Source organism: Coptis chinensis, unplaced genomic scaffold (assembly GCF_015680905.1).
Source record: "Coptis chinensis isolate HL-2020 unplaced genomic scaffold, ASM1568090v1 utg920_pilon_pilon, whole genome shotgun sequence".
Classification (NCBI taxonomy): domain Eukaryota; kingdom Viridiplantae; phylum Streptophyta; class Magnoliopsida; order Ranunculales; family Ranunculaceae; genus Coptis; species Coptis chinensis.
Genome location: NW_028238193.1, coordinates 213,354 through 227,897, shown reverse-complemented (window position 1 = coordinate 227,897; position 14,544 = coordinate 213,354). Strand labels below are relative to the sequence as shown.

General features: G+C 35.7%; 3 protein-coding genes across 5 annotated transcripts; all 3 read right to left on the bottom strand.

The window, feature by feature from the left end:
* Nucleotides 1-98: 98 nt before the first annotated feature.
* On the bottom strand, nucleotides 99-3,246 carry LOC147472658 (Ribosomal protein L25/Gln-tRNA synthetase, anti-codon-binding domain-containing protein). The gene is made up of 5 exons (XM_086588457.1): nucleotides 2,642-3,246; nucleotides 1,773-2,294; nucleotides 1,561-1,690; nucleotides 804-1,076; nucleotides 99-425 (listed from the first exon to the last, which is right to left on the bottom strand). The coding sequence occupies exons 2-4, from the start codon at nucleotides 2,187-2,189 to the stop codon at nucleotides 853-855; spliced, it is 771 nt and encodes a 256-aa protein (XP_086444583.1). The 5' UTR covers nucleotides 2,190-2,294; nucleotides 2,642-3,246; the 3' UTR covers nucleotides 99-425; nucleotides 804-852.
* Nucleotides 3,247-4,042: 796 nt separating this feature from the next.
* On the bottom strand, nucleotides 4,043-6,040 carry LOC147472657 (uncharacterized). Of its 3 annotated transcripts, XR_015210738.1 has the most exons (4): nucleotides 5,801-6,040; nucleotides 5,537-5,697; nucleotides 4,630-5,311; nucleotides 4,043-4,180 (listed from the first exon to the last, which is right to left on the bottom strand). XR_015210738.1 is itself a non-coding variant. In XM_086588460.1 (3 exons), exons 1-2 carry the CDS (start codon nucleotides 5,894-5,896, stop codon nucleotides 5,584-5,586), a joined length of 210 nt encoding a protein of 69 aa, XP_086444586.1. In that variant the 5' UTR covers nucleotides 5,897-6,040; the 3' UTR covers nucleotides 4,046-4,180; nucleotides 5,537-5,583. The 3 variants fall into 3 exon arrangements, 2 of the variants coding, with proteins under 2 accessions (XP_086444586.1, XP_086444585.1); XM_086588460.1 differs by lacking the exon at nucleotides 4,630-5,311 and having other exon boundaries at nucleotides 4,046-4,180; XM_086588459.1 differs by lacking the exons at nucleotides 4,043-4,180; nucleotides 4,630-5,311 and having other exon boundaries at nucleotides 5,426-5,697; nucleotides 5,801-6,021.
* A 740-nt stretch (nucleotides 6,041-6,780) lies between these two features.
* On the bottom strand, nucleotides 6,781-11,863 carry LOC147472656 (transmembrane 9 superfamily member 1). Its single transcript, XM_086588453.1, has 12 exons — nucleotides 11,346-11,863; nucleotides 10,421-10,613; nucleotides 10,218-10,322; nucleotides 9,996-10,013; nucleotides 9,816-9,907; nucleotides 9,569-9,721; nucleotides 9,224-9,358; nucleotides 8,933-9,099; nucleotides 8,724-8,818; nucleotides 8,113-8,486; nucleotides 7,464-7,737; nucleotides 6,781-7,256 (listed from the first exon to the last, which is right to left on the bottom strand). Exons 1-12 carry the CDS (start codon nucleotides 11,430-11,432, stop codon nucleotides 7,189-7,191), a joined length of 1,761 nt encoding a protein of 586 aa, XP_086444579.1. The 5' UTR covers nucleotides 11,433-11,863; the 3' UTR covers nucleotides 6,781-7,188.
* Nucleotides 11,864-14,544: the final 2,681 nt, after the last annotated feature.

Below are 14,544 nucleotides of genomic sequence, written 5' to 3'. Positions count from 1 at the left end.
ACACAACAATTGGTCATAATTCAATCCCAGAAGTTTTGGCCAAAACCTAGCCCCACCCTGAGCCCAACGTCTGACTTCTGACAAATGCTAAAACCACATGTGGAAGTAAAATGTCGATTATAAATGTACAAAAAAATTAACCAAGAAACATTGAACAAATGTGTTCTCATCTTAAAACACAATGTCATAAAAAAATACTGAGACAGGTGAAATGCAAAAGGACAGGCTTCACTTCCTTGACAGGGAGCCTAGCGCCCTGCATATTGGACTTGGGATGTGTTATTTTTCTTGAACTGTCCAGACAAAACTGTTAAGGAAAAAAAACACAAAGTAAACTCAAATGCTCAAAACAAGCTGGCAGTTCTTTTCCAATCAGCACCATTAAGCAATTTGTAACCCCTTTAAGGAAGCTGCCAAACACTCCCCTGCATCAGAAAGAGTAGTTTTTAAGAATTCTTCGATAATGTCAAACACCACAAGTGACAGTCAACTACTTTATTAACTCTATATAAGCTAGTATATTTCTTGTACAGGCTCACTGATCTCGAGTGCCAAATCCAAGATGTATGATTTTAAAATCTCATGTTATAACAAAGAGGTTGGTTTCCAGACTTGCAGACCTAAGTATGATCGATCAATAGGATGTCTAGAACAGGTTCAACATGTGTGTACAAACCTATGTCAGCACAACAATTAAATATAGCGCCCAGTTTTCATGCATACAAGTTCCTACTGATGCAGCAGAGAGAGATCATAAACATGAAGGAAATGAATCATGTCATAAAATTGGGTTAACTTCATACCTGGCACTTAATATAGACATAGCCAACTTCAGTTTCTCACGAAGGGTTCTCACTTCGATTTCTTTGGCTCAGTAGTAACCCTGGCTCCCTTGACGTTACAAACAGCTTCCTCCTTGGACTGAAGAAGCTTCAGCGCAGGATGAACATTGAGGTCTCCCCTAACTATTTTCTGGCCAACATCTAACTCACTTAAATCAACGTCAATGTAGGGTGGGACAATATCAGCAGGGCAAAGGTACTTAACCGTCCTGTTTATAGTATTTAAATAAGCCCCTGCCAGTGTTGCAGTATAACACTATATTAGTTTGCGGGTAAAAAAATGAGTGGAAAAAAACAATGAACCTAAGGAACTACCTAAAACAACCATCTGAATTTTTTTCAGTAATCGCCCCATGCAAAATCTCACGTGAGCTCAGGGAAACAAAAAATCACAAAACTAACATAAAGAGTGCAATCATGTTTTGTCCTAGTCTGTTGCTCTGTTAATGCATCAGGAACAGAAATTTCCAGATTTGGAACAGGACTAGCTAAGGTATTCACAAAATAATGTGAAAAAATTTAAAGACAATCATGTTTTGTCCTAGTCTGTTAACTGAAATTTCAGTAGAAATCTCGGATTTGGAACAGGACTACAAAGTATTCTCAAAATCTTGTTCAATGCTTCAACGACAAAAATATAACAATAAACAGAGTTCCATTTCACTGATCACTAACTTTATTAAGCTACCCAAAATTTTAAATGATAAAATTGGCGAACCTTTTTTTAGTCCAGGACAAACATCTTCTCCTCTGAAGACAAGAGGCACGTCAACCTTAAGCAAAGCAGATGAAGGGGCTCTCATGAACGTCACATTAAGAACTGCATCTGTTCCAGCATGGAGATGAAGCTGCAACAATCAAGAACATATGACAACAACATGATGTGAATCGCAAGTAGAAAAAGACTAGTTATTTATTATAAACTAGTACCTTGCGTGGCAAAACACGGATTTTCTCAATGATATCATCAGACTCAAAATCAGGTCGAACCTCCAAATTGAAAAGCCTAGAGAGGAAAAAAGAACGACCAAGATGATTTACAAGCTTCTTGATCTGATTAGTCCGCACAGAAATGAGGCGTTTGTTTCCACCTTCCTCTCCTTTCTCCTGCTCAAAAACAATGCTGGGCACACGACCAACTTTCCTTTCTTTAGCTGATATGTTCTTACCAGAAATAGACCGGGGTATTGCTATGATTGTCTCATCGTGCTTGGGATCGGGATTCGGAAAACCTTCAAGGTATGTTAAAGGTTGGATTTCAAGTTCTTGAACAGCAGCTGTAGCTGCTTGAGAGAAGAAGCGTAGTTGAATGGCTTTTTTCAGAAGAGGCCGTTGAATGAGCCACATATTCTCCTTACACAAAAACCCTACTCTCTTCCACTGTTAAACCCTCAGAATTCCGCTGAAATATCCCTAAACAGTTTTCCGACATTTCGTCCTGAGATATTGCGACTGCCCAGAAAACCAGAGAACAAAATTCAGTTTACTATTTTACATTTTGAGCTCAAATTCTCATAATCACATCTAACTAGCTCAATTTTGGAATAAGAGAATTGAGGGGAAAATAAGTAAACTCTTATCTTTGTGTATTGATTGGGTTCTATTATTATTAATACGGTTTAAGAATCTAATTCGTTAATTTTACATATGTTTTTTGGATGGGAAACCGATATTTTCAATAATTTTTTTTCTCGGTTTAACGAGAAATTGACCATCTCGGCCTATTAATCGGTCAATTCAATGATTAAATCAGTTTGGTTAGAAAAAATAAAAAAATCGGTAAAAACTAATCGGTTTACAAGTCGATTAATCCGATATTGATAGCATAGCTAGTAACAACTTTGTTTGCTTGCTTCTTGTTTTATTGCACGATTGGATGGCACGTCGAGCCTTTACGTAACACAGTAGCTTAGCAACCTGCAAAACCAGAGGAAAAATGGAATGGAGGACGATCAGAGGTTGATTTCGCTAATAGTCTGTTAAGACTCGAGTGGCATCACTGAGAAGAAAAACACCTAAATAGATAATCCAATGCATCTGAAAACTGATAGAGATACCTTTGTGATAAATAAAACTAAACAAAAAATATGGAAGGTGGTTCACAATAAGTTTATACATTAGATGGTTAAGACTTCCAGCATAATTTACCAAGTGAAGCCCGCTGACACATATTGCATGTGATATATCTCAATTTTTTAAATTTTGCTTTATCAAACACTTTGTATCCGTGTCGGAGACGGACACACCTATTCGTGTCAATGTAACTTACCTTACAACCAAAGACTTACAGAGTGACGAAGTTAGCCAAGCTGAACACACAGACAAACCTTAAAATAGCAAGAATTTTAGCTTGTGAATATCGACAGACCCCTTCTGCATTTCATGAAAAGTATACCAATCCATGTTAGGTTAAGACAAACGGACTCCTTTTCCCTTATATAGCAATGAATTCATCAGAATACATAGAGCTTACATACCTCTATGAAAAGGGAGACCAAAATGTTTTACTAGAGATGGAATGATGTAGACTCACTAACAAGACAAAAGCATTTAAAATGTGGCAATCAGAAGAAACAAGGACCAATGTTATCAAATAGAGGATATATTGGAAGGATTAACTGATGAATATTGGAAGAATTAATTGATGATAAAACCTTAGAGTTAGCAGCCAAGATGTATATCTTAGGAACATCCATATTTCATTTATGCTTATTCTAAACATTAGAACGTTCATAATGAAGTCTAGCAATACAAACATACTCTCCTGCCCATAAAAGTCATATTTAATGAATTTGCAAACTGTAGGAAGAAGAGCTAATTTGTTGTTGGACTTCCTATTTTTTCTGCCTCCTTTACCGAGCATAGGCGTTTGACAACCAGATAGTATACCAAAAATAAATAAATAAATAATCAATGGATAGTAAAGTGTAATGTTATGAGACTTCTTTACAAAATTTGTTAGCTCAGATATGTGCGATCCCCAAAGGCCTAGAGTATAGTCACAACTCACAACATATTTCTTTCGTGTCAGGGTGTGACAATGCCAATATCAGGGTCCGTGAGGACTGGTAACAATTTGCATGATCTGCAGCATATTACAATAAGGACAACATTATTTCGAATTTATTTTAAAATACTGAAATAAGTAAAATACAGTGTCCATCCCTACAAATGAGAGATTATTTGCAATAAAATATGACCTCGGACCACATTGGTGGTAGACATATATCTGCTTTCAGTTGTATTAGAGTTCAATCCATGATGTATCATCGTTATTCATCAACATCTGCAGACCCTCTGTGTCATGACATAGCTTAAGCCGTTCCAGATGGGATAACCTAATCAAAGGTAAGAAAACAAGTACATTTATAAACACAGGCATTAAAACCCACTGTTAAGAAAATATTCCATTATTTTCTAAAGATGTTTGATGGAACAGGTGGTTAGGCCAAGAATCAAGACCATGGCAAGTCCTAGCAACATTTTAAGAGGTTCATATATACAGTACATTTTAAGAGGTTCATCTATACATCTGATGAGAAATTCTAAGGAGCTTCCCCTCTTTAAGGAGAAGCTTGGTTCAATTCCTCTAAAACGAACAAACTTTTTGTGGACTCCAAAAAACAAACTTGATAGATTTTTAGGGGAAGGGTACCTACAAAAATCTAGTCCTTTGGAGAAAAACTATGTCTCCTTAGCATGTCTAACCATTGATTGTTTCTAAATAAAATTCAGCCATACCAACCAACATACAGATAAAGAAATGGAAAGAGTGTATCGTTTATACCATTTGCAAAGGAAGACATCTACCATCATCTGAGGCATGTTAAGAAACAGTTGGCTCTTTGAAACCATGGGCAACCTCTCAGCACAACATGAAACTCATCATATAGACCCCACTACTCATCTTTATCTTGCATGTTGAATTTCCATCTTCTATTGAAAGCCTCCCATGCTTTAATAGAATGTTACTTTAAAAGACTTGGTACTTTAAAAGCTTGAAAGAGTTCGGTTAGAATGTTAGATACTTTAAGGGGAGGAAGACGAAATGATATTCTGTTCCTCGTTTTGGGCTCAGATTACATTATTCTCATTTGTCATTCCATTATATACACAACTCCATTTATTTGTATAGACCGGCTTCGATCTTCGAGGTTTTCAGTTACCAAAGACGAAATGATTTTGGCATATTTCCTTGTTTTGGCTCAGATTACATACATTCTCATCTGTCATTCCATTATATACACAACTCCATTTATTTGTATAGACCGGCTTCGACCTTCGAGGTCTTCAGTTACCAAATTTGCCTAAAGATTTTGGCATATTTCATTCCATGTGTCGTGGTTTGTAAAACTCAAACATTCTTTTTTGGGCACCAAAATTGACTCCCCATCCTCAAAATACTGTTTTTTGGTGAAATGGAGATAGAGGGTGATGCACCACTGGACTCCGCCCAAGTACTTCAAGACCTTCACCCAAAAAAAAAAGAAATGTATGTACTTCAATACGGATGTTATTGTCCATGGTTACGGAACAAAGTGTTAATTAACAATTAGAATTTTAGAATTTAGAAGAAGTAATCATAATAAACTGAAGCCACTGGACACCACGAATTCTATTCAGCTTAACAGCAACAACAACAACAAGTAACTAAGGAATACATGGTAATTTTGCTTCAAAAAAAAAGTAAGCACCTAAACACAAACGCCATAAAGGCAGAGGGAAAAGAAGATAACTTTTCTCAATTTTTTGCTTGTTTATCAGCTTTTCTCCTGGCTCGACGCTTTCTAGAGCTTAGAGATGAATCAAACCCTCCATTTTCAGAGTCCAAGTCATCCAACTCACTAAAAGATTTCTGGTTTTTTGTCATAAGAAAATTCAAACTAGTTATTAATTAAACAAAAGTTTGAAGAACGACTAGAGTGTAAAAGGAAAGGTGGCATAGTAGTACGTAGTACCTCTCGAATCTCCGAAAAGCTAACTGCATAAAATGTAACAGCTGCAGCTGCAAGGATTCCAAGTACGGGTAGACCTATTTGTTGCACAGCATCCATATTATGATTATTATCTCTATCCTCACTCCCTCACTCTACCACAAGATAACACAGCTGCTGAAACAGTAGTGGTTATACATTCCTTGCGGGCTTTACGGACGTGGGCTGTAAAGATGGCTTATTCACACGTCCTAAATGACTTCTACGGGTGTTACTTAGTGGTTGACATGTTTACAATCCTATAAAATTGATTTTATTGTTTAGATGATAATTCGTGGTTGACATGTTTACAATCCTATAAAATTGATTTTATTGTTTAGCTATACAAATTAATGATAATTCATGTCATATTTTATTTTATTTATTTCTTTATTTTTTTAACTACCGCACACCTCATTTCAATAAGGCAGGCGTGTCCAGCACCTTGCGCCTAAGCCACAAAAAGAGTGATGCGCCTTAATGCCTTGACCACACTGTTCACACCAAAGAACTTTCCATGAAACCAAACCAGGGCAATGCACGAGCAATTGGATTTACCTACACTCTACAGTATTTAACAATTATGTATTTTTAGTCAAACCATTGTATTCCGGCAGTTTTATCATCCAATGGCCTTTCATGTTTCAATCTCTTCCGGCTTTTTTTTTTTTTTTTTGGCATCTGAAGTTTGAACTCGTTCTTTCAAATTATCTTTGTTTCCTTGTTTTAAAAAACGAAAGTCCGATGTATGATATTGTCAACAACGACAATTATATACAGTAATGACAACTTTGGAGCACATTATGAAATTATCCAGCACCTAAAAGCAATTATTTTAAACTTGCGTTAGTTTTGAGTTTGCGCTTTACCGACAGTTCAGAAGAAAACAAAGTCAATCAGGTCCAGTGATTCTCACAGCAGAAAGTGGGCTCGTGCAGTATTTAACCTTGCAATGAGACCGTTGAGACAATTCAACTTGAGAAACTAGTCATAGAAGTGTAATCGAAGATGGCAAACGAGAAAATTACAAAACCTCAAAGGAGAGTTTACAGTCTTTATGGAGAAAAATGATAGGAAATAATTTGCCCTTTTATGTGACAACAAAAATTGGGCTACATGGTTAATATGACTTTCTGGACTATAACAGTCTCTGCACTCTAATTAACGTAAATAGGCTACCACTTACAGCTAGGGAAAATTTTTAAGCCTTCTCAAGTCCGTATTGGACACAAAGAACATCACTCAACCTTGAATCCCTTACATTTCCCTCACAAACATCATCTTTGAGTTCATTTGGTGACTACGCTTTTTCAATGTTTGTCGCGGTAAGAACACAGAAGAAAGCTACAAATCTTACTGACCTCAGTGTGTTGCTAGTCACATTTTATGTTTCTGTAAATTCTCCTCACAAATAAAGTAGATCCCAGATAACCAACAGCTCCTGAACATAGAGAGACAAACATATGAGTCCCTTTGTAATAAAGGCATAACCCAAAATTAAACACAAGTCTCTTGAGCTAATTGAGACGAGGCAAAAGAGTTTGCCCTTACACTGAAATGAGAAGCTAAATTAATTAACGAACCTAGCATCACTACTAATTAGACTGAAAGCAAAACTTAAATTATCGGATAAATGAGAAGAACCTACCACATAGAATTCCTAAACCCAGACAAAACATCAAAGTGTATCCAAAATAGAAGCTCGTCTGGAAGAACCCTGACATTTTGGTCTTCATGTAGTAATAGTAAATGGAGTAGATGTAAACATAGACAGCAGTTGAAGCGGCAGAAAAGAATGAAGTCCACTGCCAGTGATAGTTCTCCGCATTAAGCAAGAAATAAGTCCCCACAATTGTGACACAAACGGTAACAATAATGAGAATAATGAAGACCAGCAGCATAAACCCATATACATAGTACACCTGTCAATGAACAAAGAAAGTCACATATTTAGGTATAAGATGAACTCCACTAAGCAACCAGGCTAAACCAGTAAAAGGTACACAATGTTGTCACCACAGAGTTCAAAAGCTGATGAGGCATTGTTTTGACAATGAAGAAAAGGCAGGGTCAATATCTTTAACAAATAACGCAAGCACATTTTTTCTTTTCTTTTTTATAAATAATACATCAATAAGAAAGAAGCAGGCAGTATGTGGTGAATGCGTGAAATATAGAAAGGTAAGCAATATTTATGAGGAATGCATTCAGTATCGATCTTCCAAAAATCATTCAATAAGACAAAAATTACAGGAAAAAGAACAAGGAAGAAAATACCACCAGATACTTTCATTTACCTTGTAATTCCAGAAAGAGGTGAAGACAAAGTACATCTCAATAAATATGCTACCAAATGGAAGCAGACCTCCCATCAGGGAGACAACAGATGGTGTTAAATACCATTTCTTCTCAGGAATTGGACGAGGAATGGTCTTTACACGACAAGGATTGTTTGGAGCACCACTCCAGTTTCTTCCGACCACTGTACCAAGAAGTGCTAAAGGAAAAGAAATGAAAGCCCAAATGACAAACACAACCACCAGTGTGCCAAAAGGAATAGCTGCTAGCGATCCATAGAATATAGCAATCGTGTTTAGAATGAAACCAATCCCAAAGCACATAAATGGGAAAAGAGATGCTGTGAGTATCATTGACTTTATCCAGCTTTTACCTGGCCACATCACACACAAATGGGGTTTCATTAAGACATGCTAACAGTACAAGTATCCTCTAATTAATGTCAAACAATGTGCTAAAGCTACTTATAGAACACATCTTTAAGATTAATTTAAAAGAAGATTAAAATTCCAACACACAATTATCAATCAAATTGGAAAGGAAGAGAAAATAAGCTAACTTAGCTAAGTAACCAATTACTAGCACAAGATGAAGGATGACAAATACATACCACCACTACGAGAGTACAAACCGCCACTCACGTAACCGGAAATAAACGACGTAAGGGCATAACAGACTATAAAAGTGGTGACAATCGCTCCTCGTCTGAGAAAAATAATTACAATTAAAAGAAAGAATAATACAATAAGCATAATAGGAACTAATACATGGTATAATAAAAAAGTAATCCACACATATCACAGCCTGGCGACAACGTACCCGACATACAACATCCCAATAATTGCCAATAGGATGACAAGTAGAATAAGCATTGCAAGCTGAGCACCTGTGCCAACAACAGCTGAAAGTATAACCAGACTGCGTGGAGATCGAAACACATCCCCATGGACAAGTTTCCAACCAGACTCTTCACTCACATCCCTCTCCTGCATATTAAACGTTGAAGACAGGTGTCAACCTTTGCACCATTACCAATAGCCAACTAATAACCCAAGAACAAGATGAATCCGCAACCCCACTAAATAAGAAAATGAAGTTAAAGGGCATCACCAATGTCTCCAGGTCATCATCTTCCCGTGCATATTTTGCATAGTCATTTCTAAGAGTTCGCATTAGTATCATAGACACCAAACCAGTGAGGAAGATGACCATCATGAAAGAATTGAAAATGGAGAACCAATGAATCTGCACATAAGAAGCATAATCAAATATCTCACAAAGGGGCAAACACAGTGAGGTATAAATTAAATAGTTAACAATGCCATAGCTACCAGAAGAGATCATTTTTAAATTACAAACAATCACTTCCACATGGTAACAAACGAGAGTCACAGCACAGTAACTTAAATACTATATGACAAAAGAAAAATAAGGTACAAATTAGAGAATATTGACCTGGTGCTCAAAGAAAGGATAGTCCAAATAAACATCAAATCGTCGTTCAAATGTGATATTTGTAGGTATCCATCTGACAGAATAACTCATGTCTAATTTTTTTCCAACTTCCAAGGGCTTAGGATTTTCTTGAGTGAGATTGACATGAATAATCTGCAATGTAAATAAAAAAGTTAAACCTGGAAGTGTCCATTAAAAGTCACATACGAAAATATTATGACCCATGTAACAAATCTGAGGTATAAACCTGATCGCCGTGGTATCTAACATTGATATTCTTATGCGTGTAGAGCACATGCTTGTTTTCATTGTTCTTAGTATGAAGTTCACCAACAAAACCTGACCAAAATTCAAGTACAAGATATAAGATCAAACTCTACAAAAGGAATATAAAAAAATGAACAAATGGTAATTGGTGCATACGTACCCCATAAAGGAAGATCGTCTGAGATACACCCAAGCCGGAACACAAGAAAAGATGATACAGTAAGCATTTTCACAGCATCAGCAGAATGGAGAAATAATTTGCATAATGAAGAAACACATACAAGAAAAGAATTCCACAAATCTACCAATAGAGATATAACATGGAGAACAATGCTAGGTAAAAAAAAAACAAAAAAATAATAAAATAAGAATATAAACATACCAATGAAAAACTCAAACCAGTATGTATTTTCAATTGCATCCTTGAACTGTTTAACCTTGGCTGCGTCCAGTTGAAGCTCACAAATGAAACTCTTATCCACATTTTCTGGAACAAAGAAAAATATCAAATGATTTTATTATATTTCCTCAGCCATCCTTCAACGGGGCAAAAAAAAAAAAGGGTGTGAAAGAGAAGTAACATACTCTGAAACTTTATTTCAATCTGGCTATCAATAAGTTCATTTCCACCTAGAACCTCGCCAAGTCCACCCCATTTGTGACCAGCATAGCCCGACAGATGGCAAAAAGGGAGGCTGTAGTAGTTGTACGTTTCTTGAGGATTATTATAAGGGCCAACCTTGTTTACCCAAAGGGTAACTTTATCTTCTTGTTGATACTACAGATAAAACACACAAAATCTATAAAATGATTGCTGAGATTACACCAAAAGAACTAAGTACCTTTTGACAACAGATTAACCCTCTGTTGCATGGGTATGCCCTAATTTCCTCTGTATCGCGTACCCGTGTCCTGCGGACACAGGTATGGACACGGACACCCGGAAACAAGCAAAACAGACCCTAATTCTCAGATCTCGCCGTGTCCAAATTGTCGTACCCGTGTCCAAACCAGACACTCCGTCCAGTACCCATGAAACACAGGATTAACCTATTCAGTAAGTTGGCCTTTAAAAGGCACAGCTCAATAAGAACTCGTGCTAATAGCTGGTATCATAGCGCCAAATAAAGAGTTATGAAGTTTGATTAATATCATACCCCAAATAGGTTTCCATGAGAAACGATGTGACTATTTCTAGGTTTGATAGAGCCAAAGAGCCCCCCACTAATCAAAGTACACCGATTACCCCCCAAACCGTACAAATGTTATTAGTCTCACAATGCCAAGTACATTTGCAATGTGTTGGGTATAAAAAACTTGGACACCCTCTCCTTATTAAATTATCATTAACTAAAATGGCTAAACCACTCATTCTATCTAGGGCCACACATTAGTAGGCAACTTGGATCTAAAATGCAATGAGATAATCAAATGTCGATCTAACTACACAAGTAACATTCTAGATCTGAATGAAATAGTGAAAATTTAGATCGAAAGTTTGCAGTTTTACCTTGTGATCGGATTCAGAAGCGAAGGTTAAAGGTGGCACGATGACGAGGCAGATAAAGATATAGAAAAATCGAACGGTCGAAAACATCTTACTTTATATTATTATTGTTATTGTTATTATGATTTGAACGAGCTCCTTTTGCTGTTTCTCTCTCTCTCTCTCTCTTCTCTTTTGAGTTTCGTTTTGGTTAGAGAAGAGAGAGAAAATTATATTCTGACTCGGCTTCTTATTAAGATTTGAGAGATTTCATTTAAGTGGTGGTTTCTTGTCTGATGCCTTTTTTTCCTTTCTTTTAATGTAGATCCGTAAAGGACAACCTGTTTGTATGATTGGAAAATAGCTACTCTTTCTACAAAACAATTGACCCCTTATTTTTCTAGTAAAAAACATTCAATTTACTAGGAAAATTGACCACTGGATCCAGATATCAACTTTGATCTGTGATCCGGCCCAATAGTTGGATCTGCCGAATCCTAATATTGATACTGTAGCACGACATTACCACTGTAACTTAGGTTGTTTTTAGAAGAATAGATTTGCTATTTAGAAAGGACTTACAATGCAGCACGTTTGTCTTAATTATTTGTAAAATTCGTTATCATTATCAATAAATTTAGGCTTAAAATAATAATAATAATAATAAATAATAATAACGATATTCCAAATTGAAAAAGTCGAAAAAAACATGACATCCCCATCCGCAACAAGAAATCACAAACTTGCATCCACAGATGCGGTTACCTCCACATTTGTTTCCACCTAGAGATGGTTTTTCGCAAAATTATGAATAGTGGAAGCAAATATACATGTGATACTTCCACATAGAGATGCTCTAACATAATAACATATATGCTATTTTTTTTAATTTGTTTTTCGTTTGCCTACAAGTTTTAGTGGGAATTCGTCATTTAAGTGTGCTCTAGAGAAGTAGCCTCTCGAGTTAAGTGACCTTTTGAAAACTTGTTGTATGAGAAACAATCTCACATTGTCAAATGTCTGCAATATCACTTCAAACCGGTAGAATAGGAGGTAGCAAAATTCAAACTCACGGCTCATGTCATAGCAACATGTAACTATGTAACCAAATAACCAATGCACCAAACTCCAATTAACTCAAAACAAACAAAATTGCCTTAGCTTCAAGTTTAGGCCAATATCGAACTAGACTAGGATATGCCCATAACATGTCTAATAAGAATATGATGGAATACGACTTTAGGTCTATGTGCCCAATAATGGAGAACGAATTTGTGGACAAACTTGTCCACAAACAGCAGCTTCTCATTGGTCCAACCCATTTTTGAGCACATAAACAGCTTTTTCGAGTAGAATAAACAGTTTTCTCAGACACCGACTCCACCAATCAGCATTTACTGTCTTGTGAATAGCAAATAGTAACTTGTCCACAAAGTTATTCTGCCCAATAATTGGGTGGGATTCAGTCGGACTTCGGGCAAACAACTTTTCCCCAAAAGCCTGGCCATTATTTTATTTGTAAGGGGTGTAAACAGTATACGATGTAATTTTTACACTCTACCCCCATCTCAAAAATACCTTTCTAGTGGGATTATAAATTGTAGGTAGTTGCAAGTAGGGCTATCAATGGTTTTTGATAACCCGATCCAAATCAAACCGATAAAAAACGGTTTGGGTTTTGGTAATTTGGTTTGCTTTTTACCTATTCGAAAACTGAACCAAACCGATAAGATAACATTTTAGTAATATTTATGATTAATTTTGTATATGTGTTATCAATTGTGTGCCTGAAATTAATCAATTTATTTTTAGATTTAATTGATTATATACTTTTCAGTTCGGGTCGGTTTTGATTTGTAATATATCAGTTTGGTTTCGGGTTTTCAATTTTCTTATCGATTTGGTTTCGACTACCCAATTTTTTTATCGGTTTGAGTTCGAATTTTTTAAAATCCGATCCAAACCGATCCATTGACAGCCCTAATGGCAGGTAACTTGTAAATGGAGTGGATAGTTATCCATATTGGATATGAGTTGGCATAGTCATAATTTTCTATGTAAGGGGATGCAAACAATATAAAATGTAATTTCTACACCCCCAATCTCAAAAGTACCCTTCTAACGGGGTTGTAAACTGTAGGTGGCAGCATGGTACAAAATATCAGGATATGGGTATTTATAGATATTCAATATCTAGATATGTATCGTGGATATATCATCCTCTTTGGGGATATTTGACATTGTTTCACATGCAAATATTGTGGATATATCTAAAATATCGACAAATATCGTGGATATTGTAGATATTTATTGATATATCGTGATACATTATTTATATTTATTTGAAATATAAAGGTAAGTATTAAATAAAATTGTTATATACACAAATATCGCCAAATATATCCAAATATCACAAATGTCGTTGAAATATCACCGATATTTACAGTCGTATATATCTCTAAACATATCGTGATATTTATATATATTTCTCTGAAATTTGAATAGATATCTCCAAATATCGCGATATGTTGGGATATTTTGTACTATGGGTGGTAGTAAGCAATTTCTAAATAGAGCGGGGAATTCTCAATCTTGAATAAAAGTTAAAGTGGCACGCGAGTTTAAAATATGTCCGAACGTCACGTCTATAGTTGTAAAAGAGGCCATCTGTAATTTTGAAAGTCTGCCGCCACTCCAAATGACACCCCTCTTCAATTCTAATGGGAACGTGGCTACAAGTGACAACCAAAATTTTAAATTAATTTTGTTTACATTTTTATATTGGGAACTACCAAGTGTGGATATTTGTAGTCTATTCATTAGTGTGTAGCGAGAGTTGTAAAATCACAATGACACATATTGTTATGGACAGTTGGTTATAACGAGTTTGTTTTTAGAATTATAAGATTTGTTATTTAAAAAAAATTTGCGGCGCATCTTGTTGCACGCTTGTCATAATTATTTGTAAAATTCGTTATCATTATTAATAAAATTTATACTTAAAAAAATTAAAAAAAAATAATAATACACAATTTTTTTTCAAACAATCTTATTCTTCTCTGATCTATTTTCTACAAAGAAAACTAGGTAGGAGGATACATTTCTAACATGAACTAATTAAAAAACAAAAACTCGCATCTCATATTTCAATCCATATATAACATAAGTAAAATACATTTTCAGTGTTTGACATCAATAACTCTACCATCAACAAACCCATTTA